This window comes from Epinephelus fuscoguttatus, linkage group LG8 (assembly GCF_011397635.1).
Source record: "Epinephelus fuscoguttatus linkage group LG8, E.fuscoguttatus.final_Chr_v1".
NCBI lineage: Eukaryota > Metazoa > Chordata > Actinopteri > Perciformes > Serranidae > Epinephelus > Epinephelus fuscoguttatus.
Genome location: NC_064759.1, coordinates 25,306,460 through 25,333,030, shown reverse-complemented (window position 1 = coordinate 25,333,030; position 26,571 = coordinate 25,306,460). Strand labels below are relative to the sequence as shown.

The 26,571-nt window shown below is 42.4% G+C and overlaps 1 protein-coding gene across 2 annotated transcripts in view; it reads right to left on the bottom strand.

Annotated features, from left to right (window-relative positions):
* Nucleotides 1–26,571, bottom strand: part of ptprub (protein tyrosine phosphatase receptor type Ub) — a 215,367-nt gene that overhangs the window by 41,208 nt on the left and 147,588 nt on the right. The window contains exons 8-17 of one of the 2 annotated variants that reach the window (XM_049584589.1): nt 24,059–24,376; nt 21,148–21,257; nt 18,529–18,730; nt 15,375–15,477; nt 15,016–15,289; nt 8,715–8,751; nt 5,253–5,391; nt 4,242–4,265; nt 3,842–3,996; nt 2,982–3,169 (exon numbers count right to left, since the gene is read on the bottom strand). In XM_049584589.1, the coding sequence (XP_049440546.1) occupies nt 2,982–3,169; nt 3,842–3,996; nt 4,242–4,265; nt 5,253–5,391; nt 8,715–8,751; nt 15,016–15,289; nt 15,375–15,477; nt 18,529–18,730; nt 21,148–21,257; nt 24,059–24,376 (1,550 nt within the window). The remainder of the gene's footprint in view (nt 1–2,981; nt 3,170–3,841; nt 3,997–4,241; nt 4,266–5,252; nt 5,392–8,714; nt 8,752–15,015; nt 15,290–15,374; nt 15,478–18,528; nt 18,731–21,147; nt 21,258–24,058; nt 24,377–26,571) is intronic. The other variant, XM_049584590.1, reaches the window with a different exon arrangement.

The window sequence follows — 26,571 nt, the reverse complement described above, 5'->3', positions numbered from 1 at the left end:
CCTTCCACCTCCTAACACTGTTGGCAATTAAGGTCAAACACTCCTGCTGAGAAAAACTACTGACCCGCCTTACTCCCTGGGGCACAAAGAAGTGTTGCAATATCTCTTCTAGCGATTCCCCCGGCTTCCACAACTTCATCAACAGCAATGCTTTCACTTCTCTAACTGCTTCACCAGCAGCCTGTTTAACTTGGCAGTTTTCTTTGCTGTGTTTGAAGTGTGCAGGTTAACCAGGCATGGAGGTACATCAGTGTAGCCACTGTACCGGACCTTATGGTAAGGAGGGAGCTAACCCACAAAGCACAGCTTTGCCTTTTGTCTTTGCTACAACCTCCCCTATGGCAACAAGCTGTGAGCAGGAAATGAAAGAATGAGATCACAGATACAAGAGGCTAAAATAAGTTTTTATTCCACGTGATGGCTGGACTTAGTAGGGCAAGGAGCTCAACAAACTTGGGGGTCTTTCGTGTCATGCCGCTGCATTTCAACACTGAGAGGAGCTCTTGGCAACTGGTAACGGAAATCCTGTGTCACAGTTTAACAGCTGGCAACATACTGTACTAAGAAGACACCTCTGGATTGACATGTTAGAGAGGTGACTCCTTCCAGCTACCATGGAAGCACCTACAAAACCCTCCAAAGAACAACTTTCTGCTGTGATCTTAATGCAGTCAAGCTGCTATAAAATGGTTGGATGAAGGACCTGATTAGTTTAATACTTGATTTATGGATTACATAGGTTAAATAAGTAATTATAAAACAAATTGTTACGGTCATGGATTATGATTGGCTGAGCTGTGTTTGAAGCCATTGTAAAATTCTCTATAAAAACACAACTGTGACCGCATTAAAACAGTATCACTGCACCAATTAACCATTTCAAAATGTCAGATTATGTTGTGAATTTTGATTTTCTGGTTGGGCTAAGCATGTTTAAGTGGTTGAAAAAGATGGCCAGGATAGAGGAGGAAGATAAAAAGCAAAGGGGATGCACTGAAATTAATTGAGCATTACATTAGTTCAGGCAGGCCCCGGTGTCAAGCTTAGCTCACATCCCAGCTATATTAGCTGATCTCAAGCAGCCTGATCAGCTCATTGATGGAAGGGAGTCAGCTGATAGATCAAATGATACCCTTCTATGGAATCAAATGGCAAATTTCAGTCAGGGCACCCTGTTTAAACTGCTTCAGCCTGCCTACTGTTGCTGCTTCCCCTTCAAGCCTCTTTGCAACCCGCCTCCACCCCAGCTCCTCCTTTTTTAAATGCTGTGTGTGACTTCTCAATGACATTTCTGATTTTCATTATGCTGGCTCTGTTCTGTACCCGAGGGGTCTTTGCTGCTGCTCTCCCTACCTTAGGCTTCCATGTAGGCGCATGGAAGGGCAGGGGTGTGTGCTCTTTCTGCCCTCAGATTTCCACGTAGGCACATGGAAGGACAGTGAGGTCCTAAAACAGAGCCATAATGGCCAAATATCAAATTGAAAATGGAAGTTTTCTTTGACTAAAGTGGTCCTGACTGAAAAGAGAAAGAGACTGAGGAGCTGGAAGAGTCAAGAAACAAAGCCAGGTACATCAATGATCCTACTGTCCGCCTATTCTGGTGTCTTTTGAAAGATCCAGAGTTTGTCACTGGCAAAGTTTTTATTGGAGTGGTAAAACAGGATGTGACAAAACAACCCACCACCAAGTGTTAACAGAGGCAGACTTTCAGAAATTCAAGCACTCTCAGGCACTGAATCCAAACACACCTGAGGGTCTCATCAACAATGCCTAGTAAAAAAGAGGGCAAATCGACAGCTGAAGCCTGGATCGTTCATAATCCGCCATTATCCAGATTTATGTTTGAGCAGCCAGGGAATCCACTGTGTCCTGTCGCTTTTTGGAGAAATACCTGTTGCTGCTTCCGCCCCATCCACCAGCCTTTCATCCATCCAAAGCAAACAAACCACACCAACAATCTATGGTAAGTTAACATGGTAACTTCAGCTAGCTTGTGTGCTATCATTTTGTCAACTGCTAGCTAACCAGGCTATGCTGTGAAAAAATCATGTCACTGGACAACAGTTGGAGGAAAGTGAACATAATAGCTGCCAATGGCAGATACATACGTGGCTATAATGTGACTGCATTGTGATGACAACTTTTATTCTTTAGACTAGAGATCATGGGGGTAAACTCCTTTGTCTCCACATTGCCACAGATTTGTAAAGCAGCCAACACTTTCCAGTGCGTCTTTTAGAAAAGCAATAAGCCACAAGAGGCTGTGTTTTACAGTGATTTTAGAACAGCTAAGGGGGTTTTAACAACACCCTCTCAGCTTAACAATGAAGCACCTATTATTCATATACAATAACTGGCAGTTTCAATGAAGATGGTGACCTTGCACATCATTGAGAAAAGCAGGCGGAGCTGCTTTATGTGTTAATGTCTTTGACTCTTTTTCAATGACACTTATTGTTCCACTCCTCTAAGGTGCTTCTGCCACAAACACTTTCAGCGTGACACTCGTGTTTCCACGGATACTTCACAGAACACTATAGAAAACACTCCTCACAGGAAGGGGGAGACACCATGCTGGGAACATTTCTCTTCCCATGGGAACTCAGATGCCATAACATCAGTGACAACCTCGGTGCAGAAACAAATAACTAGTTACATAAAGATCACGAGATGACTTTCTCATTTTCAGCATGAAAATTAAAGTAAAGGTAAGAAAGCCTCCAACTGTGGCATTGGATTATGGATATCACTGCAGCTTGAGCATTCTTGCCTCTAGTTATTTCATTCACTGTATGTTAGGAATGAATGAACCAATTATGCTCTTGTTGTTGAATTTACACTGAAGGTCTTATATCTAATGAATTCAATCATGATCACAGTGTAAATACAGACACTGTACTTTAGACACTGCTGCACTAGTGACTTTACTCTTTATGTTGTCTTTTGCTGTGTAAGAGAGGAGCATACTAGTGGCTTCTCACCTCGTACTCCTGTTTAAAGCCGTAGCCCTCGGCAGTCTTCATCTGGTTGATGTGCTGGAGAAGGTCAGCCACCCGGACGGCGGGGTGGAGCTGCCCTGTGTGGTACGGTGAGCCTTTACGTCCACACTGGTGCCTCGGGGAGCCTCCCAGCAGGCTGCTGGCTTCGTTCACTGAACTACGAGCATCACCTGCACCAGGCACATTTGCAATTTCAGCAGGCTGAAAAATTCATGTCCAAGACATATTACTATATAAAACATTTAACAAGTTTTTGAACACCTTTGGTGTGGGATGATACACTCTGGTGTTACTGTCACGTAATGGCACAGCGTGTGCTGACACTGACACATACAGCACAGTATATGATACAGGTGTGTCACTGTGATAAGCTTTGTCAGAGCAAAGATGTCTTCATAATAGATATTACATAGACGTGACAGCAGCTCTGTCTTGGATGACGTGTGAAGCAGACCAAGATCTGCACTAACTTTAAAGTAAACACGTCTGTTGTTTCCTCTCTGTAAGACTGACGATATTAGAAAGGAGATCAAGATGAAAAACAGTGACAAGTATCACAAATCAAATTCTTTCGATTCATTCAAAGATGTTACTTCACTTGGCAATTCTCTGTTTCTTTTGCGTGTGTGTGTATCAGCTGCCGCCAGTGAATAGCTGAGGGTAAAGAACATTTTTCACACAGGATGATAAGTATCTTTCAGGAAGATTCAGACATTTATGGAGTGAATGAGTGGTGGTCAACAAGATTACAAAGTGAGGGATGATGTATGTCAAGTTTGAAATTGCATTGTGTAGTTGTGGAAGGTTCGTCGACACTGAACTGTGTGTGTCTTTGGTCTTACTGCGTGTGCCGCAGGTGTGCGCATCCATGAAGGAAAGGGCCATTCTTTCATCCTCCTGCAGGGTGCTCTGGTCTGTGAAACTGCGCTCCATGGAGCCCATATGGCTCTTCTCCTGCCGGTAGGTAATAGGTGTCTTATTCATGTTAACTGGTTTCCTATTCATGGACAAAGAAGGAGGAGGGGGAGGGATTGTAAAAGACAGATAGAGACAGGGAGAGGGAGAAAAAGGAGGTGTTACTTTTAGTGAGGAATAATACGGAGGTAAGATTAAGAGAAACAGAGAAAATAAAGTGATTAAGTGTTTTGTTTGTGTCTACAGCTTATGATCGACAGCCAGAGCACAAGCATGTATTTGATGGATCACAAAACGATGGAAAAGCAAAGAGGTGGAGTCACTTACGGATAGTAAGCGTAGTAGTCCCTTCTGGCAAGAGTGCAGGAGAAGGAGACAAAAAAAATCAAGAGAAAGAAGAGATGTAAGATGAAAGCAATGTCAGCTGAGGGCAGAATGCATTGATTACAGTGAAAATGAGATCCATGATCCTCCAGTGAGCACAGGCGGCCATATGACACATGCGAACGTACCAAGCAGGTGCTGACAGACCAAACTACAGCAAGGCAGAAAAACGTGCATTTCCCTCCTATCGAATACGTCTCAGTGTTACACTTCATGGACTAGACCACGTGACTTCCTGTCACAGCGAATTTAGCAATCAATTCTCTAAGAGCGAGCTTCATGGTGGCTTAGCTGAGGAACCCGGGCTAATGTGCAGAGCAGTGGTGACTTTCAGAATCAACATTATTCAATATTAGCCCGGACGCTGTGTCAGCCATTTAATAATGATTGCTGGAGCCCTGAGTAACTTCCCATTTGGCATGGCAGGTTCTTTAGATTTCAATCTATCTTATTTTAGTGCGGCAGGTTAAGCCTTACTTGAGACCTCAACTCAGGCTGTCCTACAGCTGCTGTTATATACATTCAGAGGCAGAGGTGTAAATGATGTACTGTAGACCTGTGGGATCGTTGGCTAATAATCTCTAAAAGCACACCTTTTCCCTCCCAATTACCATCTCATTTAAGGGTCAGGCCTCTGCTTGGTGTACGTAATTAAGTGGCTAATTGAATTGCATCCGCCTTTAATTAGATACTTCACACTCAGATAGGCTCCACAGATGAGAGTTGTTTGGTCCCTCCGGTGCACCATAAGGGAATGAAAACAATGCAGCTCTGGCTGTTGGTCCAGCATCTTCCCTAAACAAGCATGACCTTTTCGAAAGTTCAGCAAGTATAAAAACTGATTACTGAACTGTTCCAAAACAAAACATAAAGGGTAAAACAATGTGGGAGATGCAGCGTGATTGTGCATAATGAGGCATGTTATGCGCTCAACAGTTATCAGCAGACGTTTACCCTTTCTTAATGATGATGATGACGGCACCCAGCAGAAGGATGAGGACCACCAGACCTCCAGCACACACCCCGAGAATCAGACCCATCTCCTCAGAGTGCTGAGACACCTCCAGAGCCTTGCGGTGATCCTTGCAGGCCGCTAGAAGCAGAGACACAAACGCGTGTAGGAAAAAGGCACAATGCAAATACAGGACATAAAAGAACAAGGTCGAAGGTGCAGAAGAAAGCATTCACAGCAAAGTTCCAAAGCAAAGAGTGTGAAAACTTGAATGTAGAGATGGCGAAATTGAAAATTCACAGCTTTGAAGAACTTATCATTCATGCACAATAAAAACCCTCTTCACAAATGTAGACTTTTCACATAACACTACAGACGCTCACACTGCTTATCTTGACTACCGTGAGGAGATCCACTGAATTATAATGGGCTTCTTAAAGCCAACGCTATATTTCAATAATGGTGGTATTTTCAAATAGCTGGTAGAGATGAAAGAGACATGCGAATAAAGAAGTGACGCCTTAAGCAGAGCAGACAGCAATTGTCCGCGTTGTCCAACCCAGCAAACCTGCAATCCTCAGACATACATAATGACAACTTATGCTTTGACAAGCAAAATGATTGGCTTGCAAAGTAAGTTTTCAACCTGCTACAGAGATTTATATTGATGTTTACAGAGAAGGAACGGAGATGAGAGAATAAACAGACCGCTATAAATTGGTGCAGAAGAAGAAATATGTCAGCGTAAGGCAGGAAACTCATTTGCTAAGATCCATTAGTCATGTACAAAAAAAGGCTTGCAGCACATTGTTCTTCAATCCATTGTTCAGTTGTACAATGACACTGCAACAATCAACTGACACCTTGTGATATTACAATTGCACATTTCTATGCTATGGTACATGCACTAAACCTTTGAGGCGCATTTCTATTCAATGTTGAATTAAATACTATATTTTTCCCAGTCACAAGTCATCCACACAGCCTTACAGTATAATCTCAAGGTGCCCCAGTGTCTGTGAGCTACTGGAAAGGTCGTTATCATAATAGTGGGTTATTCATTTCTCTGGCATAAAGCTTCATACTTATGTAAATGGTGCTGAGCAGTGGGCCTTTCTTTGTCTTGTTCTAGGGGCCCACTGATCTAGTTTTTCTTGTGTGTGTCAGTCTGTCCTCCAGGCCTTGACAGCCCCGGAACTAGCCCCTCTCAGTCTATTGGAACAGCACAACCTATCTGGAGAGCGAGAGAAAGTCAGAGCAGGCCCGGGGACAGAGCTCTATCTTGCAGCCTGCTGGGGAAGAATCAGATCTGGGGCAGGGAAAATGAAAACAGAGCCATGTTTTAACCCGACTATCTGCAGCCGTGGGCACTTTCCGGGGTGCTTTAAAACCATCACACCAAAGATGAAAGTAGCTCAATATCATTTCATTATTTGGCAGGATTTTTGAACCAATGATGGGTATTTGGCATATCTGAATGGAGAAAATGAGTCATTGGCTTTATATGACAAAGGAAGTGTTCCTTCTAAAACAGCTCGGGCTTGTTAAATTGCTACCTCTATGTAACGTATTCCAAGAAATGTGACATTTCCGTGTGTGCTGTTCAGTGTATGGACGCGCATCTAACAAGTATAGTTTACTTAGCAGGAGTGGTAGGAGACAGTTTAGTGAGACCAAATCAAAGATGATTTTTTTTTTGTAGTTTCTATTCACACACAGGGACACGCCATCATCCAAAGACGCCTGTACGACTGTGAGCTCCTGTGAGCTACTGTGACTGAAGATAACAGATTTCAGCTCGTCTCAAGGTGCTCCCTTCAAAAAAAAAACTTGGCACCTGCTGTTTATTTTATCCTGTGACTTCATTTAAAATTACACGTACAAGTGAAATACAAGGGTATGTTATATTGGGTGGAAATGTAGATGAGGAGGTGAAAAATCAATTTCAGTTTTCTGACATTTTGGACAGATAAGGCGGTTTTGCCACATTTAGCCTCGAAATTTCTATTAAGCCAAACACGAGCATGAAATAGATTTCCACATGAATCCGTGCACCTGCCAGCTGCCCGATGGTGGAAATTGGCACTTAGAGGAGAAATGGAAGTCTATTGTTGTGCTGAGCCTGCCAGAGGATCCTTAATTAAACTGTCACCTGGAAGTTGAAATGTAATCTCCAGCTTTGTTATCCAAGCCAGAATCATTTGCCTCCACTTTGCTTGTGATGGGCTGCTTGATAATAACGGCTTAGGACCTGATGATGCAGAGGGTATGTTAATGGTAGACGGATCACGGAGATCACAAACAGCAACTGAAAAAACCTCTGACCTGTCGCACCTTGAAATTGGAAATCACCCTGAAATTTTTTTTCCTATCAATTTACCCTTCCGGTATTTTTTTTCTCCTCACTTACATCATCAGGTACGTGGGTGATGTAATGCTGGCAATCTTTTAAATCATTACTTTCCACTTTTCTTTTTTTTCTCCTCCTGATCTTTCTATTTTTATTGTATTGTTAATATTCTGCTTGCTTATGATTTTAACTGCATTTCTTTCTCTTTGCTTGGTTTCAAAGAAAGGAGACAAGAGCACGGTACAGCCCATCGGTGTGAGAAAGCATAATTAATCAATGCTCAACCGGGTGTCTGTGTGGGGCAGATGGAGTGAGACGCTGAGCCGAAATGGCTGGCCTTGCCTTTTGGCTTTATGCTTGAGGAGAGTCTCATCTCTTTCGTTTTTCACTCACAAAAGAGGCCTTCACCAAAAAAAGACACCCCGCCAAGACAATTTACTTGCAAGGCTCTGCTTACTGTTGCGGTGCGATGATAACTATAAATACATGACTTTTATTCGCCATGATCTGACAGTGTACTACCGCAAGAGGGGCTCTCCTGCCATCAGGACTTAGAGTCAATTTCCCTGCCCTTTTCATGTCCCTTTGAATCCAAAAGCTGAGGTACAGAAGAGGAGGGGTGGGGGCAGAGTTTTCTCATACTGATAGGGCCAAGGTGGCTCCATCTGGAAGTTTTGATCTGGAGGACCCTTCTGGACCTCGTTGAGGTCAAAGCCCTCAGATGTAGCCGTCTAGTGGGCTGCTGATGAGAACAAAGAGACTGCCTTTGATATAGTGTGTCTCAGCGTCTACCCCCAAACAAACAGGATGAAAGCCTGACCTCTAATCCCTCCCTGCTTGTTGCCCTTTTCTCAGAGGCCCACTGCTAAACAACCAGGACCAGTCAGACAAAATTTGTCCACATCCCCAACCTTTGTACTTGCAAAAAGAGCAGAATAACGACGCAGTATGGACGAAACTGAACAAGACTGACATTCACAACATGACATTCTTAATTTTTTTATCTCAGAGCAACAGGAGAGTAGATGACATCGCAAACCGCTCAGAAGCAGTGCAGGTGAATTCATTCAAGGTCACAGTGTTTGTGGGAGGAGAAATATTAATGTTGAATTACCTTTGCGAGCGATGCGGATGCAGTTTATTCTGGATTCCTGAAAGAGAAAGAAAACATCAGAGGGGAGGGTGTCGCGTCGCATTTTGCATAAAAGAGATGCGATAAAAGGAAAGAGGATGACGTGAAATACTGAGCTGAGACACACACAGATATATCACGTTGAAAATGTGACCACAGCAGATAAAAACACACCCTGAATGAACATTAAAAAACACGATGTTACATAGTAAACAGGTGAGACCACATCTGGATCCACGGTGCTTTCTCCCCTCTCTGCTGTGTCTACCCTCTGATTAAATATTCAAGTGACTGAACATGAGTGGGTTGCACTTTTCTTCACTAAGCATAATCTACTTTACGATGGAGACACAGATAAACTACAGGAAAAATGATTCAGACTAAAAGGACAAATTACCTCTGAGTGAGGAGTCCTATTGACGACACGAGATTACAAAATGTCTCAAATCTGAGCGCTGCGGTGAAGTGTTAGAGAAGGAGATTAGAGATTCTTGCTGAAGGAGAAAATATGAGAGCTGAAAGTGAGAGAGCATAATTAAGAGGAGGGATTCAGACCAGTGCACCACTATGAAAAGGAATTAATTTTATTCAAATTTCAGCTGATGACATCTCAGTATTATGAAAAGGACCTTTGTCAAACAGCACTAATGAGATCCAAGACTGTAATCCAATTCCATCCTGCCACCTCTTGGAGGAGATGCATTATCAAATTAAGATTTACAGATGCTAATTCAGGCATTATAGGACAATTATGCAAATTTGGCCATCCGGAAATGAGCAAAAAGTGCTTTCCTCAAACTCCAGTTAAATTGCTTTTTTTTTTTTTTTTTTTTTACATTGGAAATCCATTTAAAGCTGACAGACACTTAAACAAGTTCTTAACACGATGGTTTGATCTGAAAATACAGACTCAAATTGGAGACAAACGTGCTGTCTGTCAGACGGTCATTTCATTTCCATAAACACACCGCACAGATTCAGACAAAGACAGGATGTGTGGAATAAAGGGAAGTAGGCAGGCTCCTGTATACCTGCATAAGGCATCATCAAAAAGAAACATTTAATTTACAGTACATAATGGTCAAATTTCATCAGTGCGTTGCCTTTTGTGGAAAACTACTCTCTTTGATTCCTCTAAATTTCTCTTCGAGTCCCAATTTTCTGACAGGCTTTTTATTATTTTTGCTGGACAATGAAAGGAAGACACTGACAATAGTTAAAACGCAAGACACTTTTTGAAAGTAGTTTGGAGTTAATGCTTCTCCACATGGTCAAATTATTTTATTTAAACTTTGTGACATTTGTAAGCATTACTAATGCTATAGAATATGATATGGATCTAATATTCACTCATGTGGTCTGAATATGATGAGTAAAAAGACTGTTTTGGTTTTTTTTAGATTCCTGCCATCCGTTGTTTGTTATTTAAGAACTAATTTTAAATTCCCCCACTAAGCCGTTAGTTTTGTGCCACTTGGGCTGATTCACAAGACCCATTTCGACTGAGCAGTATGGTTCAGTTCAGTTTAGTTCAGTACGCTTTTTATCTGTTTCCACTGTGAAAAGTTGTGGATGGTACCAATGGAACTGTTAGGTACCATGCCCATTTTTGGTCACCCCTCTGTTGGGTACCTAGCACACAGATCTGGTACTAAAAGGTGGAGCTGTGAACACTGCAGTCCATTGATTGGTCAGTAGAGGACGGTCACTCTGCTCAGGGCTGAGTTTGAGGCTCATGTAACCACTGTTCATACCCCGGAGAGTTTTACAGTTTAGTAAACTGTAACTATAAAATGAAAGGATGTTTTGCTGCCTCTTGCAGCAGCTAGAGTCGGTGAAAAAAAAAAAAAAAAAAAAAAAACTTAATTCACTGGGTCGACTGGCCGGCGACTTTTAAGGTGGAACGTTAACTTGTGATGTTACTCAGTGCATGAGTTGATGACATGAATCAATCAATACACCTTAAATTTCAATGTGACAACTTTGACCATCACTTTAGTTTTTATACGACATACACTTTTAGCAACGAGTGGATCCTTAGGCGTTTTTATATATTAATTTTGACTGGGTTATGTCAGCTGCATATATTCTAATCCTCAATCGGAGCCAAAAAAAAAGGACTGCTGAGCGTAGTTCCTGTGGGCTCCGGCAACACTAAACCCCCAAGCATTCCTGAGAAGGACTAAAGCACAAACCTGTTATTTTTAAATATCTCATCGTGAGAGACTCTCACTGCAGCCTGTTCTATTTTGTTCTGAAAATGTGCAACCCTGTCCTGTGGACGATAAACGAGGTGCAGACTTCCATCTGTGTCACCAGTAATGAGGAAATATAGTGAGTGCTGGACGGAGCAGTGAGTGACAACAACCCCGATCGCATATAAGAGTACACCCCGTTAGGGTCTAGGTACCATGTCTAAAGGGTTACTTTAGGTTCCAAAGGTACCATACCAAAAGTGTTGAATGTGGAAATGGGGCTATTGTAACTAATTATTAACTAATGATTCATAAACACAGTATCTCAAAATCTATCCTCTATTAGTTCATAATTATTTACTATATAGTCCTCAAATGAGACTTTATAGGAGCTATCAGGTCGGTCTTGATTTGTTCCATACTTTATCCTTAGTAACTACTCACATTTTGCGTATTGTACTGTAAAGTGTTATCATGGGACTCACCACAAGAAGCCGAGGCTCATCAGACACAGCCATGCACTGAGCTGAAAGCTAACGTCAGCGTGCTTCAGTATGTTAACATGCCAACATTTGATATCAGCACTAAAAAGTAACCTTGTGCAGCTGAGATTGATGGAAAGGTAGGCCTAGTACATTTTCAAGGTATTTGATCATAAACCACAATTAAAATTTGTTCCAAGTCCTTGTCAAATATGTTTCTTTATTATTAAATCTAACAGCTGTATAAAGAAATACAACTCTGTGTTCTAATATTGTGGCAGACATGTCTGTTGTAATACATTTTGAAGGTCGATGAAAAGTAGCACTTTAAGTCTTGTTGCTATTTGCATGACTTAATTTTTATTGGTGCTCTGCAGTCTAATACAATTTATATCAAAGGCAACTGATTATCTGTTTGTTTTAATTAATAATCATTAGTTAATATTGCTTGAACGCGCATTTATACTGTATGTGTCTCCAGAAATGCTGACTGGTGACTTTGAGCTTTTGAAGGGCTGACTCAATTATAGGAAACATTTTCCATCGAAAAAGGCTGAATCATCTGAACCTGCCTCCTATATGGAGATGAAACCTTACATTCAATCATTACAAGCTCGGGCAAATTAAGACAGAGCATGTTTACATCTATTTATGGTAAAAGAAAAAAGAGGCTGTTGTGACAGATAGATGCACATTTGTGTAACATGCACATCTGAATCGTGTGCAGGCTCAGCAGAAGAGTTAATAGGCCAGCTCCAGATTGTGGGACACACATCACACGTCTGGCCGTGCTGTGCCAGCCACGCCAGAGGGGCTGGTGGTTCCTGGCAGCTCTAAATACAAAATACAAATGCCAACGTGCAACAAGGGGCACCACAGCACACACGCAAGGTTCTACAGTGTGTGTGCTTGTGCGTGTGAAGTCTGGAGATAGATGTTATAAATGACTCTGCTTTGGCCTGCAAAAGCTACAGTCTGTATCCACAGTCTTTCAAGCACCTCTTTAGATGAATCAATCAAAGCAATTAGAGAGGCTTGACAGTCACTCTCCAGATAATTAGCATGGGTAAATGCCAAATATTATGTCCCATATACTGTTCAAACTATTCCCACTGCTGCTGCTGTTGCAGTGGATTAGGTGCAATGTTTCCCCTCAACAAACAGACAAACACAAACTTAAGCAGACCACAGACACCCTGATTAATTGCACTGCACAATTAAATGATAGAATAAGTAGGCTGGCAATTAAGTTCAGATTTTAATAAGGTCTTCGGGGTGCAAATGCCTTAAATGATTGCCAAATATGACAACTTCATCACCACTTTCAGAAACCCTTATCGACATTTGTTTTATCCAAGTAAATGTGACAGCTTTCGACGCCAGCTACAGTTCAACAGCAGGTACAGGGTTTTTTTTTCCATCCTCCACAATGAGTGGGCATAAGGTAATTATGTTTCCCTATTCTGTATACAATCCAAAAACTACTATAAAAATACCCCACAGTACATAAATATGCTGAATGCATTCATGCCTCCGTACAAAATCACATTTAGAATGCTGAAATTCTCTTTTTTGGCCTACATTTTTGTGACAGAGTGAGCACACTGTTAAAATGTAAAAGGCCTGAAATGCATAATTGCACACGGAGATTGGGCAGAAAGACAAAGCACAAAGGGAGATACGAAATAGCACAAAACACATTATGCAATCGCAACATTCCAGTCCATACAGGCTGCACAAGCCAGAGCTTAACATCTGCTCTGTGGTTTTAATAGACGGTCTCACGGACATAACTCTGTAATGTTAATAATATCAGGCAAGTAAGGCATCAGTGTCATACTGTATTATTTGTTGGTCTGCTATGTAATGCTCTTCTATGTTATCTTGTTCTATGTAATTAGCACTTTCTCATGTGACAGCTCATGTTGTCATAGCCCTGCTGCGACATGTCTTCTGTATCCTGCTGCTGATCGGTAAAATGCTCTGCAACTCGCTGCCCTCGGCTGTGCTCATCTGGTTGAATTGAGCTAAATCACAAGCTTTTTAGCTAAAAAGAAAAACTTCTTGTGTGTAAAAAGAGGAAACATCCCACCCACAACAAAGGCTTTGCACCGACAAAGTATGTCTGAAACACCGACCCTTGAATAAAACAGAGGCGGTAATTATGTGTTCACAGGAGTTCATTTTATCAGGGTTTTTTTTTTTTTTTTTTTTTTTAAATACAACATCTTGTTCACCATGAAAGTAAAGTTCCTGCCCTCTCTGAACATTGTTGTTCCCTCCAGAGGAATTGTTGCACTGCTGCAGCACCATCACAGGGCTGATGCCCAGATTTCGACAGTGACTGCTACTGTATTTCCAGGCAAAGGAAGCAGTGTTTGAACGACTGGGGACAGTGTTGGCTGTGTGATTTGGCACTGTGTTTCCACTCATTGTGGGTCATGGATGCTGGCCCCCTGCCAGGCAAAACAAAACCTAATCCCATCCGCCGGTAAAGCCAGACCTCCCCTATCTAATCCCATGCTTAGTAGCCTAGTTGTGTGAAGTGCTCACACTGCACTACCTCCGTGTGTTTCTCCACTGAGTTGGAAAAAGATCCTACTGGTCTTCATGGGACTTTATAATACCCACATGCCCGATACAAAAAAAAAGAAAAGAAAAAAAAAGTGACGTGATCACAGAGTAACTACTGACAGGACTGGAAAAGTCAAACAGACCAGTAACCCAGTTTGCATGTATTTATTCCCAGGTGATGATCACACAAGGCTGCATTACCTACGGCAACATTTCTCAGCTCCATTGCCACAGTCTGTGAATATTAAAGCAGCAGCTTTCTACCTCTGATCATCTGCACCTGTGCCCAATTATCCTTAAGTAATTGCCTCACCCAGGTAGCAGCTCTTCCTGTAATGGAATTTGGAAAGGTAATGTGGCGTCCTCAGGGTATGACTGGAGACTGGAGGGCTTTGTGTGCTCAAGAGTGGTGATATGGATGGGAACACAACAGTGTAGAATACTGCCTCTCAACTAACAGGGTCTTCAGCTGGGATTCACATTCACATTTTCAAATATACTCAACTGATTGGGTGCATACAGAAAGAGAGGAGTAGGTAAGAACATTAATGGAAGAGGCATTGAACGAAGGACATAAGGGAACAGGACGAAAAAGAAAGGACTGGGGCAGAATGGGGAAAGCGAGGAAAATAAAAGCTGAGGGAAGTGAACTGATGTACGTTGTTGACTCTGAGTAATTCCAGCTAATCACAGCTTTGCTAGCTGTAAGTAATGCATGCAAGTAATTCCCTGTTTCACACACGCTTTGTTTGCAGAGAATCAAAGCGCTTGGATATAAACATACACAATTTCCAAGTAGTTACACCGCCAGCTCAATATGTTTTCATCCAACAACCCTATTCACAGCATAAATACTCTTTCAAGGGACTGCGATCCCAGACAATGCAAACTGTCCTACAGAGTCAACCATAGCATTAGTAAGTACAGATACTCATTAACAACACTCATCACTATTCTGCACACTCTCTACAGCTAGCTCATGAAGTGTTGCCAGATCTGCTGCACCCCTGGTGGGAGTTAACAACCACTCACCCCTCTGAAGTTGCTCATAGCCTGGAAGTAGACAAGGTAGCTTTTGCGTGGGTCCAAAGGGCTGTTCCAGTAGCCGTTGTAAGTGTGATTGTCGCCAACAGTGAAGGGACTGGCCTCCGGGAGGCTGCTGGGCGGCAGCTCGGCTGTGTAGTAGTGCGGCGTGCCCCGGGCCTGTGCCTCACCGTGGGACATGGGCAGCGGGAAACACTCTTGAAGCCCCAGCTCCCGCTTTACTTTTTTCACTGTCTCCTCTTCAACCACCACCTGGTATGTACTGGACACAGAGTGAATGTGCACCTTTAATAAGCTGTGTTCAGTACAACAAAAAGATGGATGCACATTTGAGATGATTTCCTCACCTAACAGGTGCTCCTCTGCCTTGGGCTGGGCGCAGCAGAACAGTAATGGTGCTCTCTGTCTCACTTAGGGGGGACGGCATGTCTCCGTAATCAAATGTGGGAGCTGAGGATGCAGAAACACACTAACTTTACACGTCCATACACACAAACACGCAAACTGCTTTAGCCAGTATGCATTTAGGCTACGATCAGACTGCAGGAAAATCAGATTTGTGTATCACATCAGATCTTTATGGCCTTGTTCAGACAGGCAGCCTAAATCTGTTTTTTGGCATATCCATATTGATTTAAAAAAAAAGTCTGGACAGTGAAAAGAACATATGAAATGTGATTTTTGTGGATTTACAAATCTGATTCAAACCACATTTGGAGGTGGTCTGAATCTGATTCCAATCAGATTTCTACAGATGCATCTCAGGGTGCGTTCACACCTGCCCTGTTTGGTTCGGTTCAGTTGAACTCAAATTCGTTTGCCCCCCTAAGTGTAGTTGGTTTGGGCAGGTGTCAACACGGCAATTGCACTCAGGTGTGCACCACCAAAACAACCTGACAGAGACTTTCTTGAAGAGGTGGTCTCAGTCTGGTTACAAACCAACTCTGGCGTGGTTCTTCTGTGGTGAGAACGTGCTCTGACCTCGATCCGAACCAGCTGCAGTCACATGACACATTGTTTGGGTTAAACATGAGCATGTTACAGTCCTGGAGGATTATTAACATTGTTTTCTAGTTGGAGCTGCACCTCGTTTTCAAACTGTATGGTTTGACTAAAATGAACAATGACAGCAATATAGTCCACGATGACCAGCGCTACCATCAACCTGCGTAGTTGTCCCTCCATTGTGACATTAGAAAGTGTCACATTTATCTTACAAGTGTACTCTTCTTCAACATTTTGTTTACTTTCTGGAGTTTTCCCGCATGAATATTCTGACCAATCAAGAGCAGCTTTCTCGAGCAAGGCATTTTATCTGGTCCACTTGTAAATGCTGCCGTGAGAACGTAAACCAACTCTAGGCAACTATGCAACTTTGTAACAAAATTAGTCCCTGATTCAGACCAAAGCAAGCAAAATCTAGGTCTGAAAGCACCCACTGTCTGGATGCTCTGTCTGCTCAAATTGGATTTCAAAGTGACTTCCCGTCACATTTTGAACACAACCAATGATGATGATGCCAAACTCCAAGTGATGGAAGTGCTGAGCAGAATCTATGCTGCTACTAGCAGAGCACTATAGGGGACAGCATGATGAAAAACAGTCTGTGGACAGGCGCCAAAATAAATTGTCTGCTGGGATCAGTTACTACGTAGCGACGCTGCTGACAGGGCTTTCCCATGCAGAAGCTTGTGAAAAAAGGTCCATCATTTTACCCTCCAAACTGCGCTGTCACGTCATGTTGCCACGTACGATTGTTACCCATGTTGTCCCACGTAGCATGGATTCTGCTCAGCACTTCAGTCACTCTGGATTTAATGTTGTGCGTTGCAGTGCGAGTGACGCAAGAGACACTTTCAAATCTGAGCAGGCAGAGCTTCCTCTAGATGCTCCTCTTAGAGCTACCTCTACATGTGGTTTGGTTTCAATTTATAAAAATCTCATATCCGCTGTGCGGACTTCCTTAAAATCAGTCTGGATACAATCTGGATAAGGCAAATAAGAGACTGGGGCTGACAGTTTGAACAAGGCCTTAGACCAGCTTAATTCAGTTTAACCACAGACTCTGCTTCTATATAAACATGTTCAGCCTCTCAGTGTCTTGTGAAACTGACAGACCTTACAGAGCCAGCCATTCGCAGTGCTAATATACCCAACAGCCATATCCTCATACTCAGCACACTGTTTTAAATACTCTTCTAGTTGTCTCGCATACAAGTCCAATTAAAAGTTATGGGAGTGACGCTAAATTGAACGGGTTTCTCATTTGAAAGGATTTGGCTCAAGCCGTGCTCCTCCCCGGAGATGTGGCAGCACATTTCTCTTTAATATCAGTAGTCAATTAGTGAGGGGAAGGAGAGCAAACTATTCACGAGGAATCAATGATTATCATATTAAAAAGTGGTTTGCTAATACCGCAGCAGAAAAGAGCTGACATCAATTAAGGTGAGACATTAAGGGAAACTGAATGTGCATTTGTTGACATTAAAGGTCTGTTGTGGTTTGTAGGACTAAAAGAAGGTTTGATGCCTCCTGCCAGATAGAGTCTGTTTGAAGGATGATTGTGTATCAGCCATGGCGGCGCACACGTCCGCATGTACGTGCGCGAACGAGGAAATGTGTGTAGTTGGATACTCTGCGGTGGATACTGCTTGAAGATGCTGACAGTAGTAGCTGTTGAAGGTGTTCAGTGTTTGCTGGCTGTCAGTGCAGATTTGAGAGACGCTCAGTGTAAGTGAATGTTCTGCACCGTGGGCCAGTGGAGGAGGTTGAGCATGATGTGCAAAGACTTTTGGACTCTATCTGCGGTCTGGCTTTGCGCCAACGCTCTGTCTAACATACAGCCAGTAAGCAGTGATTGTGCACTAAATCTATAATTAAACAAACCGGGCCTCTCTGTAAAGAGATAGGGGCAGAGGAGGTGAGGGAATGTGTGAGCAAAACAGGGTGGGAGTGGCCGCGCTGTGCGTTCCTAAGAGGTGTAATCCCATCCCTTAACAAGCGCAAATGCATCATTAAGAGGAAACAGAAACACCAAGGCTGGATTTCTATCAGCAGTAATAAGCTCTGAGACTCTCAGAAGTGACATCCTGGTCCCAAGAATGTACTGCATCTTTCTTTATACATAACATACAGCAGTGTCCCCTCTGTGGTGTTTCTCTGCTTCCTACGAGTTAATTTATGTCTTGAGGACTGTGAAATGACAGTGTGTGTCACTAGTTTGGAGAGGCGATGGAAAATAGCTCTTACACTCAGGGAGCAGTGGTTTTGCTTGCGAAAGAAGAAAGACGCCGAGGTCAAAAGAGAGAAAACCCGGATCCTAATTATAGCACGCAGTGGGTGAAGTCTATCGTTGTACCTGCGTGGTGCATCAGTGATAGGCAGTGATGGCACAGCCTCTACATGGAGTGCTGCCTGTTTCTGTTTCTATTTTACAATTTTACGGCAGCTTTCACACTCCCACACAAGCACACATCCTCAGTCAGTCATTGGTGGTAATACCTGAGATGTTAGTGGTGATTTCAGTGAGGGCGGTCTGCCCAAAGCCCTTGACTGTGCGGGCTCGGACGGAGATGAGGTAAGTTGTTCCCGGGTGGAGGTTGGAGAACATGTGGTATGTCTCATTCTTCAGCTTGGACACAGTCCTCCTGGGTCCCGGGACATTGATGCCAGGATCAGACGACTCAATGCTCTGGTAACTTATCTGTTGAACACAATATGGTCTCAGGGTAATATCATAAAAAGCAGAGTCACCTCAGGACTGATTTTATGCTTCGTTATGGCAGCTGCTAACAAATTTTCAAGTGATAGATTCATTTTAGAGTTTCACACTGATCTGCAGAGGTCATTAACTCAAACGGCTCTGTCATAAGAAGTAATTCTAATGTTTGATTGATATGATTCACTTCCCTCAGAAATTAATTTGCTTCTCTAAATCAATGTGCTAATTGCTCGTGTGGGTTTATAGTTTTAGATGAATTGGACTTGATTGGCATTGGCACTGTTAATTCAAAGTCACACAAGCAACCTGGAGTTTTTTTTAAAAAAGTATTGTGAGTGGTAAATGATTTTCTGACTAAGTAATGCATTATAAAGGCCAGGGACTGGGGACGCCACGCAGTAAAAAGTGAATTCAAGTGTTTAAATCAATAGCGCTAAGTGTTTATGAGTTTAATTAACTCTTATTAACTCTAAAGAATTGCGGGTCTTGAGAGTCCTTTAAAAGTGAAATCTTTTCTAAAGTTTTTCCTCGAGAGGTGATTTGCCTTGCCTCTGCGGTACTCTCATGAGAATTTCCACTTATACTCTTTGAAATAGTGGAGAGCTAAATGAGACGACCTTACTGCAATCAGACAAGGGTGAACATATTAGGGTATACATTAGAGCTGGGAGAGATCCACTTCATTGAAGGAATGAACACACATACTGTATGTGCCTCTGTGCATGTGGTACACACGCATCACTCTAAAGATGCCACTCAAGCCAAACCAAAGGCTTTGCTGATTATCATAAGAAGAGCTTAATGCCTGCTCACGCCTCCTTAGCGTGAAGATAGAATTATGAGCCATACAGTGACTAAACACAGACAGACCTCTGTGTTTCCTCAACAAAGGCAGACATAAAAGATGCCTGACGGTGCACGGAGCAGTGAGGAGGGCTTGCAGGACAGCGTGGCGGTCGATGGGCTCAGGCTGAGTGGTCAATGGTTTAATCTGAGAGAAATGAAGAGGATTTCTACAGCTCTGTATAAAGCTTTCTCCATCAGCTGAGAGAGATCAACACACTACAGGGTAAAAAATCCTGTCCAGCCTCCACTTTATATGTCAAACCACAAATCCTATCTAATAATATCCTTGAGGTGACATTGCATGAGAGACTAAGGAGAGAAGGCTTGAGGGGTAGGTAGGAAGGCCCACTTATGGCTCACCACAGACAGAGGGTATACAGTCAATCCAAAATCATTATCCGGCTAAACATACAGTCCGGCCTACAGCACAGCAGATGCTTGTGAGTCTATTGATGATGCCGGGCTCTGGTTTAACGGCGAAAGACCAGCGTTAAGTGCTAAACCATGTGCACACAATCGCTGCTATTTCTGTTCACATAGGCATAGTGTACCGTGCGCTGGGTGAGGAAGAATATAAATTGGAGCAGAGTGGTTTGGTGATTAAGCACATGTGTGTGCTGTGCCAACTGCAGTGGCACTTGAAGAAAATGGCTCACCAAATAGAGAGGAAATTATTTTTGCACCGGGCACAAAACTACCAAAGGAACAGGGACATTTCAATTATAGCAGGATGCTGGAATTTTACTGTGTTGCTCGAGATTAAATAAATATTGAGCACAGAGTGTTACTGGAGTGGACACGCTATATGCTATTGAATATCAAAATCGGCGCTACAGTTCGCAAAGTCACAAAACAACACACTGTACCTGCAGCTCCTGCAAAACCAAAATACTCTGCTGAACAAACAATCTGAACACAAGGTCAATTCAGCAGCCTTTCTGGAGCTTTCTATCATATTACACAACCTCCTCAGCAGATGTTCACCCAGTTCCGATGCTCAGATTTAAACTTTTCTGTGCAATAAATGGACCTCTCATCAATGTTAAAAGTTGAAGAAGTTTCAACTGAAAAATAGAAACTTGAGCTCCTACAATTTAGTGCTCGCTAAACCTTTTAAAAACCGCCCTGGCTGTTCCAAAGCTAAAAACTCAAGAACAAAGTGCAAGGTATGAGTTGTGTTTATCTGCTCTGACCTATGAAACAAAACTAGATGACCCGCCCTCCTCTGCCTCTGATTTGGTTACTCTGCTACCCTAACCCTTACCAATCTCACTCCTCATGCCTAAACCTAACCAACCCAAGCAACACAGGGAACACATAGCAGCCACATCAGGAAGATCCAGTGACATCATTCTGCATAATAATTAGCCTTGTGCTTTTGTCTGGGAGAGTGTGTAGCCTGTCATGGAGAAACAGGATACCACGCTGTTGGAGAAGTAGGCTCTGGGTCCGATGGTACATTTTATCAGACTACTGGGGCTTCAGAACAACAGTCTTCCAATTTTCAAAGTGACAGGATCAAAGAAAAATTGACAGTGTCTCTCTGGGCTCACCTCATACTGGGTAATAAGGCCATTGGGCTCAACAGGCTCCTCCCACTTCAAGAAGATCATGTCATCCAGCGGGGTGAAGGTGAGCGACTCCGGCGCTATGCCTCCGGGAACTATAAGAAATTGTCAGAGCAAACATTTGTCGGGGAAATTGAAGCGCTAATCCCACAGTGTGCCTCTCCTGTCAATATCACAGAAGTGAATGTCACAGTGGCTCAGAACAATGCACCACATGAGACACTCAGACAGCCAGAGAGCAGTAGGAACAGAACATCAGATAAGGACACAGTTAATTTATGAACTGCATCAATTATGTAACCACAACACAGACACGAGAAAAATAGTCTAAGAGGGATATTATCATTTTGCATCAATCTTCAGTGAAATATATTGATGAATATGTCAGACGTTTGCGGGTAAACTTGTTTCTGAATGTCAGTGAGAGGACTGTCAATGCCTGCACATTCAACATTAGGCTCTGTTAAGAGTTTTTTTTTGGGCCATTCGGCTGCAGCCTCAGTCCCTATGGTCTGTGTGAGCGCTGTACAGAAGAAGACTGTTATGTGAGATTCAGGCCTGAGGCTAAAGCAGGAGCTGAACAGCTGAGTCGACTGTTATTTTTGAATTGAGTTAGTCTGGAGGACAGAGTTGCTTATTAAGGCTTTTGGAAACGGCGTTCATAATTGACATGCACTGTATGTATATGTACATATATTTATCTTTTATCAGTTCAGGGAAAAAAAAAAAACCTTTCTTCTGCTCTCTCACTCTCCCTTGATCTTCTACTATCTTTCTCTGTATATATCTCTTTCTGAAAAATCTTGTTTGTTTTGATTTTGTTACAGCGGAATTGATTTCTCTCTCAGCTGCCATGCAGACGATGCGCTGCGGCACAAAGGAATAATAGGAGATAAGAAATAAGCACAAAATCCTATCTCAGGGTTGCCAGAGACTCCGATATAATGTTTTCTCTTTTATGTTATTTTCGTCTGAAAATGAAATGGATCTTTTGTAATGCTGATTCAGCCTCAGTCAGATGGTCATCCTCTCTATATTTTGATAGAGGAAGGGAGGAGATGGCATTAATATTTTTAAATATTAAGGAAATCCACCACGTTTGAACCCAAACTGTTTTAATATATGAGAATGTATATTTTATCCACATGTGGTGCACTTGATTTATGTTGAAAAAGACCTTCAAACTTCAGAAACAACCATCCTAGAATTAGCTAAATGTGACAGTTAAGGTCTGTGTGTAGGCAGTATCAGGCCTGGAGAGCCTCCCGTTTGACATTTACTATGAGAATAGTTAAACAATTTAAAGTATTCTGGTACATTTTAGACGTCACACTCCTCCAAAGCAGAAGTAAAAGTAATCCATGTGATTATAATTTAAGATATGACAATTATAACCCTGGGTCGCTCTGGAGACAAGGAAAGAAAGTAACACGTGCATGAAGCTGATGGAAGCTGGGTCATTTTGCCTGTTACTCTTAACTGCATTTTAAAACAATCAACAATGTACTGCCAGCATGTCATAGACACAACACACTGTAATTACTATAGTCTATATAAAATGTCAGTGTTCAGTAAGATCATATCAAATAAATACACTCAGTTGCCAGGGTATTAGATATAAAGTACATTGCTAATATTAATGCAGTCTCACGGCTGAAATACAGTGGGGCACAGATGCAGCGTGACACGTCTATTGTAGCATGCCTGCAGCAGAGCTCGTTCATTATAATCAACTGAAGTTGCGACTCCGACCACAGAAGCTGCACTCCTGCTGCTATTTTTACACAACTGGTAAAAGAAAAAACAACAACATGTTTTTCCATACTCACGGCTCTACAGCCCACCAACAGGTGAAAAATACATAGAACTGTGTAAAAAGCAAATTACAATGTTTGAAAAAGATTCAAATGAATACCTCTTTGTATCAGAGGCAATGCGAAGCAGCCTTATACAGTCTATGGAAGCAGCAGACCAACCTTGTGGGTGTTTGTACATTTCACAATAAAATAAATCAATCAAATCATCGTGTAGTTAAAGCAAACTAGTCAATTGATGCAGTCCCAGTTTATGCTTCCAAAGCCTCCATAAAAAACTGCACTTGGAAAAACTCAGTACACACTCAGTGAAGATGGACTCTGTGTAGCAGGTAGAAAACCCCACTCCGTCCCGCCCCTTCAGACGCATTGTGTCCGTACCCAATGTATTTTGGTCGTTATACAACAGTCCTGCAATAAATTCTCCCTTCCTGAATGTTCAGTTGTTGTTGATTGAGTTTTATGAGCATTTTGGAGACTGCAAACTGTTGTGTTATAAACTTGTTTTGCATTGGGGCGTTGGTAGCGAAGTGGATAGTGCCAACGCCCCATGTACAGAGGCGATGCCTCGCTGCAGCGGTCGCAGGTTCGACTCTGGCTTGCAACCATTTGCTGCATGTTACCCCCTGCTCTCTCTGTCACCCCATTTCACTCTGTCCTGTTCATTAAAGGCAAAAGCCAGAAAAATAATCTTTAAAAAAATTGTTTTGCATTATACAGAGAGATGTTTCTGTTATTTAGCCTACTCTCATTGCTATAAAATTTATAGCAGGTGTTTCTATTATTTTGTCCGTCCCATGCAATATAGTTCAACACCAACACATATTACATCGTCCAGAATTATCATTAATTTTAAACACCACCTCCAAAACAGCTTAAAAAACCTGAACATTAGACCTTTATGACGGTAGGACGTTTTGAGGCACTGTTGTATTAGAGGCATTAGCTCCAGCCAGGTGTGCCTAATAATATGGAAACTACATGCATATATTTATGTTCAGGTGTAATGACACTTTTCATTTTAAGTTTTACTGTCCTCTTCTTCCATACTATGTTTTCCGTAACCTCCCCCAGAGACTTACTGTCCTCCTCGGTCTGGAACGTGACCTCTCTGCCCTCTTTCTTCCCCTCTGGGTTGGCCAGTGACAGACGGACATGGATGCCGTGGTAGGGTGGCAGATCACGCAGCGTGAAGCGTGAGGCGTTGTGTTCCACTGCCAGGCACTCGCGCACCGTGGTGTTGTGGCCTCCACCGCCTCCCGCCGTGGTGTAGCGGTAGCACAGGGACACTGAGTAGGTGTGGCAGCGTGTCAGGTTAAACGCCAGATTCTCCCACTGCAGGGACAACTGCCTGGACTGGATATCTGTGGCGGTGAGGCCCCGTAATGGACGCATAGGCTCTGGCAGGGATGAAGATAGAGGAAGAAAAAAAAAAGTTAAAATAGAGTAATAAAGCAAGTGGAGACAAAAACAAGGAATTTCATTAGAAAAGTCCTGAAGGCACAATACTAGATTTTAGAAAATGAAACCACAGGTAACTTGATTTTATTGTGAAATATTTGATTTCACATAGAACAACCAGCAAATGACAGTGTCCCTGATGCCCCCGCACTACCCTGCCAGTTTTTTACTTGTTACCCTGTTCTCATCTCTCTTACTACAGGAGTAGATTTTAGTCCTTAATTTCCAAGTTCATATGAGTAGGAGACAACCAGGGGTCAAGATGTCCGCATTACACAGGCATAAATATAAGGGCAGTCTTTCGGTGTCAAATCGGTGTTATTTCTGGGGCTGCAACTAATGCTTATTTTAACTGTTGATTAATCTGTTGGTTATTTTCTCCGTTAATCAATAAAACATCAGCAAATGTCAATCAGTGAAAAATAAATGAATGAAAAATGTCAGTCAGTGTTTCCCAAAGCCCAAGATGATGTCCTTAAATGTCCTGCTTTGTCCACCACCCTAAAGCTATTTGATTTACCTTTGTAGAAGAAAACACAAAATATTCACATTTAAGTGCTGTAATCAGAGAATGATGCCTTTTATGCCTTAAGAAATACTCATACCGATTATTAAATGAGTTGCTGATTGATTTCATAGCTGACAACTAACTGAACTGATAAATCGTAGCAGCTCTACTCTCAATCTGTCTTAATCCAGAAGCAATAATATCTTGGAAACCCACATAAGAAAACCTTGCCTCTCAGTGCAGATGAGCAGACTCTGTTTATTTTCATTTTATTCCTCTCAAATGATCAAAACTCTGGCTTGGTCCATTTATAGGACTTTTACTATCCACATGGTGCGTTACAGAAAGGGAGATCAAAAGAATGAAGAATTGCATCTTGATAGCACACCTGTAATAACTTTGCACTGATCTGAAGTAGACATTAACTGGCGCGCATCTTTAGCAGAAATGGTCTTAGGTCATCTACAGCCCAGTTCAGACCACCAATTTGCGACGAGACGAGTTGAAACGACTTGTAATGCACCGTTCTGCAACGTTCTAAAAACCTGCCAGTTCACACCAGTACAACTAGATGAGATGGTGTATCATCTCTATGCAACAACTCTCTCTGTATCGTCATTTTAACTTGACCACAAGCTTCACTACAAGCTGACTGGATGCACAAACAGGTGACTGGCCTTGCATTCTTAAACCAGCTGCTGGCGATTTGATCAGTGGAGCTGCAGGTGACACCATCAGCCGGCTTGAGTTGAGCTCAGGCAGCCAGTTCACACTGCTGCAACTTTTCGCTGCAACGGTTTCGTCTCGTCACGAGTCTTTGGTCTAAACTGGGCTTAATCATATTCATGTTACCTAGGACTTACCTGGGTCATCATTTTTTCTACATCTACAGCTAAGATTATGACTAAAAGTATATGGTGTTTAATGTAATGAACCACTGAAAACACACCACTTGTATTCTATGTTGATGACACATGATCTTACCAAAGGATTAGTATCAAAACTGTACTCCTTGTTTTCTGTATCTTCTTATAAACGATTACACAGCTGAAACCTCCAAAAAACGAAATCATCAGCATCAACTTAAATTCTAACATTGAAGCTATCTCACTCCCAAGAAAAGTCACCAGTATGCACTCTTTGTATGGATGGACTCCTCAGCTTTTTCAGCATGTTTTAGAATTGTAAGGATGTATCTCTTTTGGAAAGTTGTCTCCTCCTTATTGGCAAAGATTTTGAAACGTGAAGGGTCATACACCCCCACTGTATCTTAACGTATCTTACTAGCCGGCCTAACAGCTGCAAAAACAAAATAGAAGAAAAAATGCTTGCATTGAATTAGAGTCCTCCCTACACTTTCACAAATCCCAGTGGTTCTGTGTTTATCCAGTGTTCTGGAACTTTCAGTGCCTGGGAACGCTGTTGTCCTGGACAAGAGCCCGAAGTAGAATCCAAAATTTTATGTAACTTTATCATAACTGCTCCTCCACATGTGACTTTTTGACCTTTTCTCCCTCATTATTTTTTCAATCTTTTGTTCTCTCTTTGTCATCCAAACACACATCTCCCTGTGGATTAATCGGAGATCTATGGTATATAGGGAGTGGGAGGTGTGTGTCGCCATTA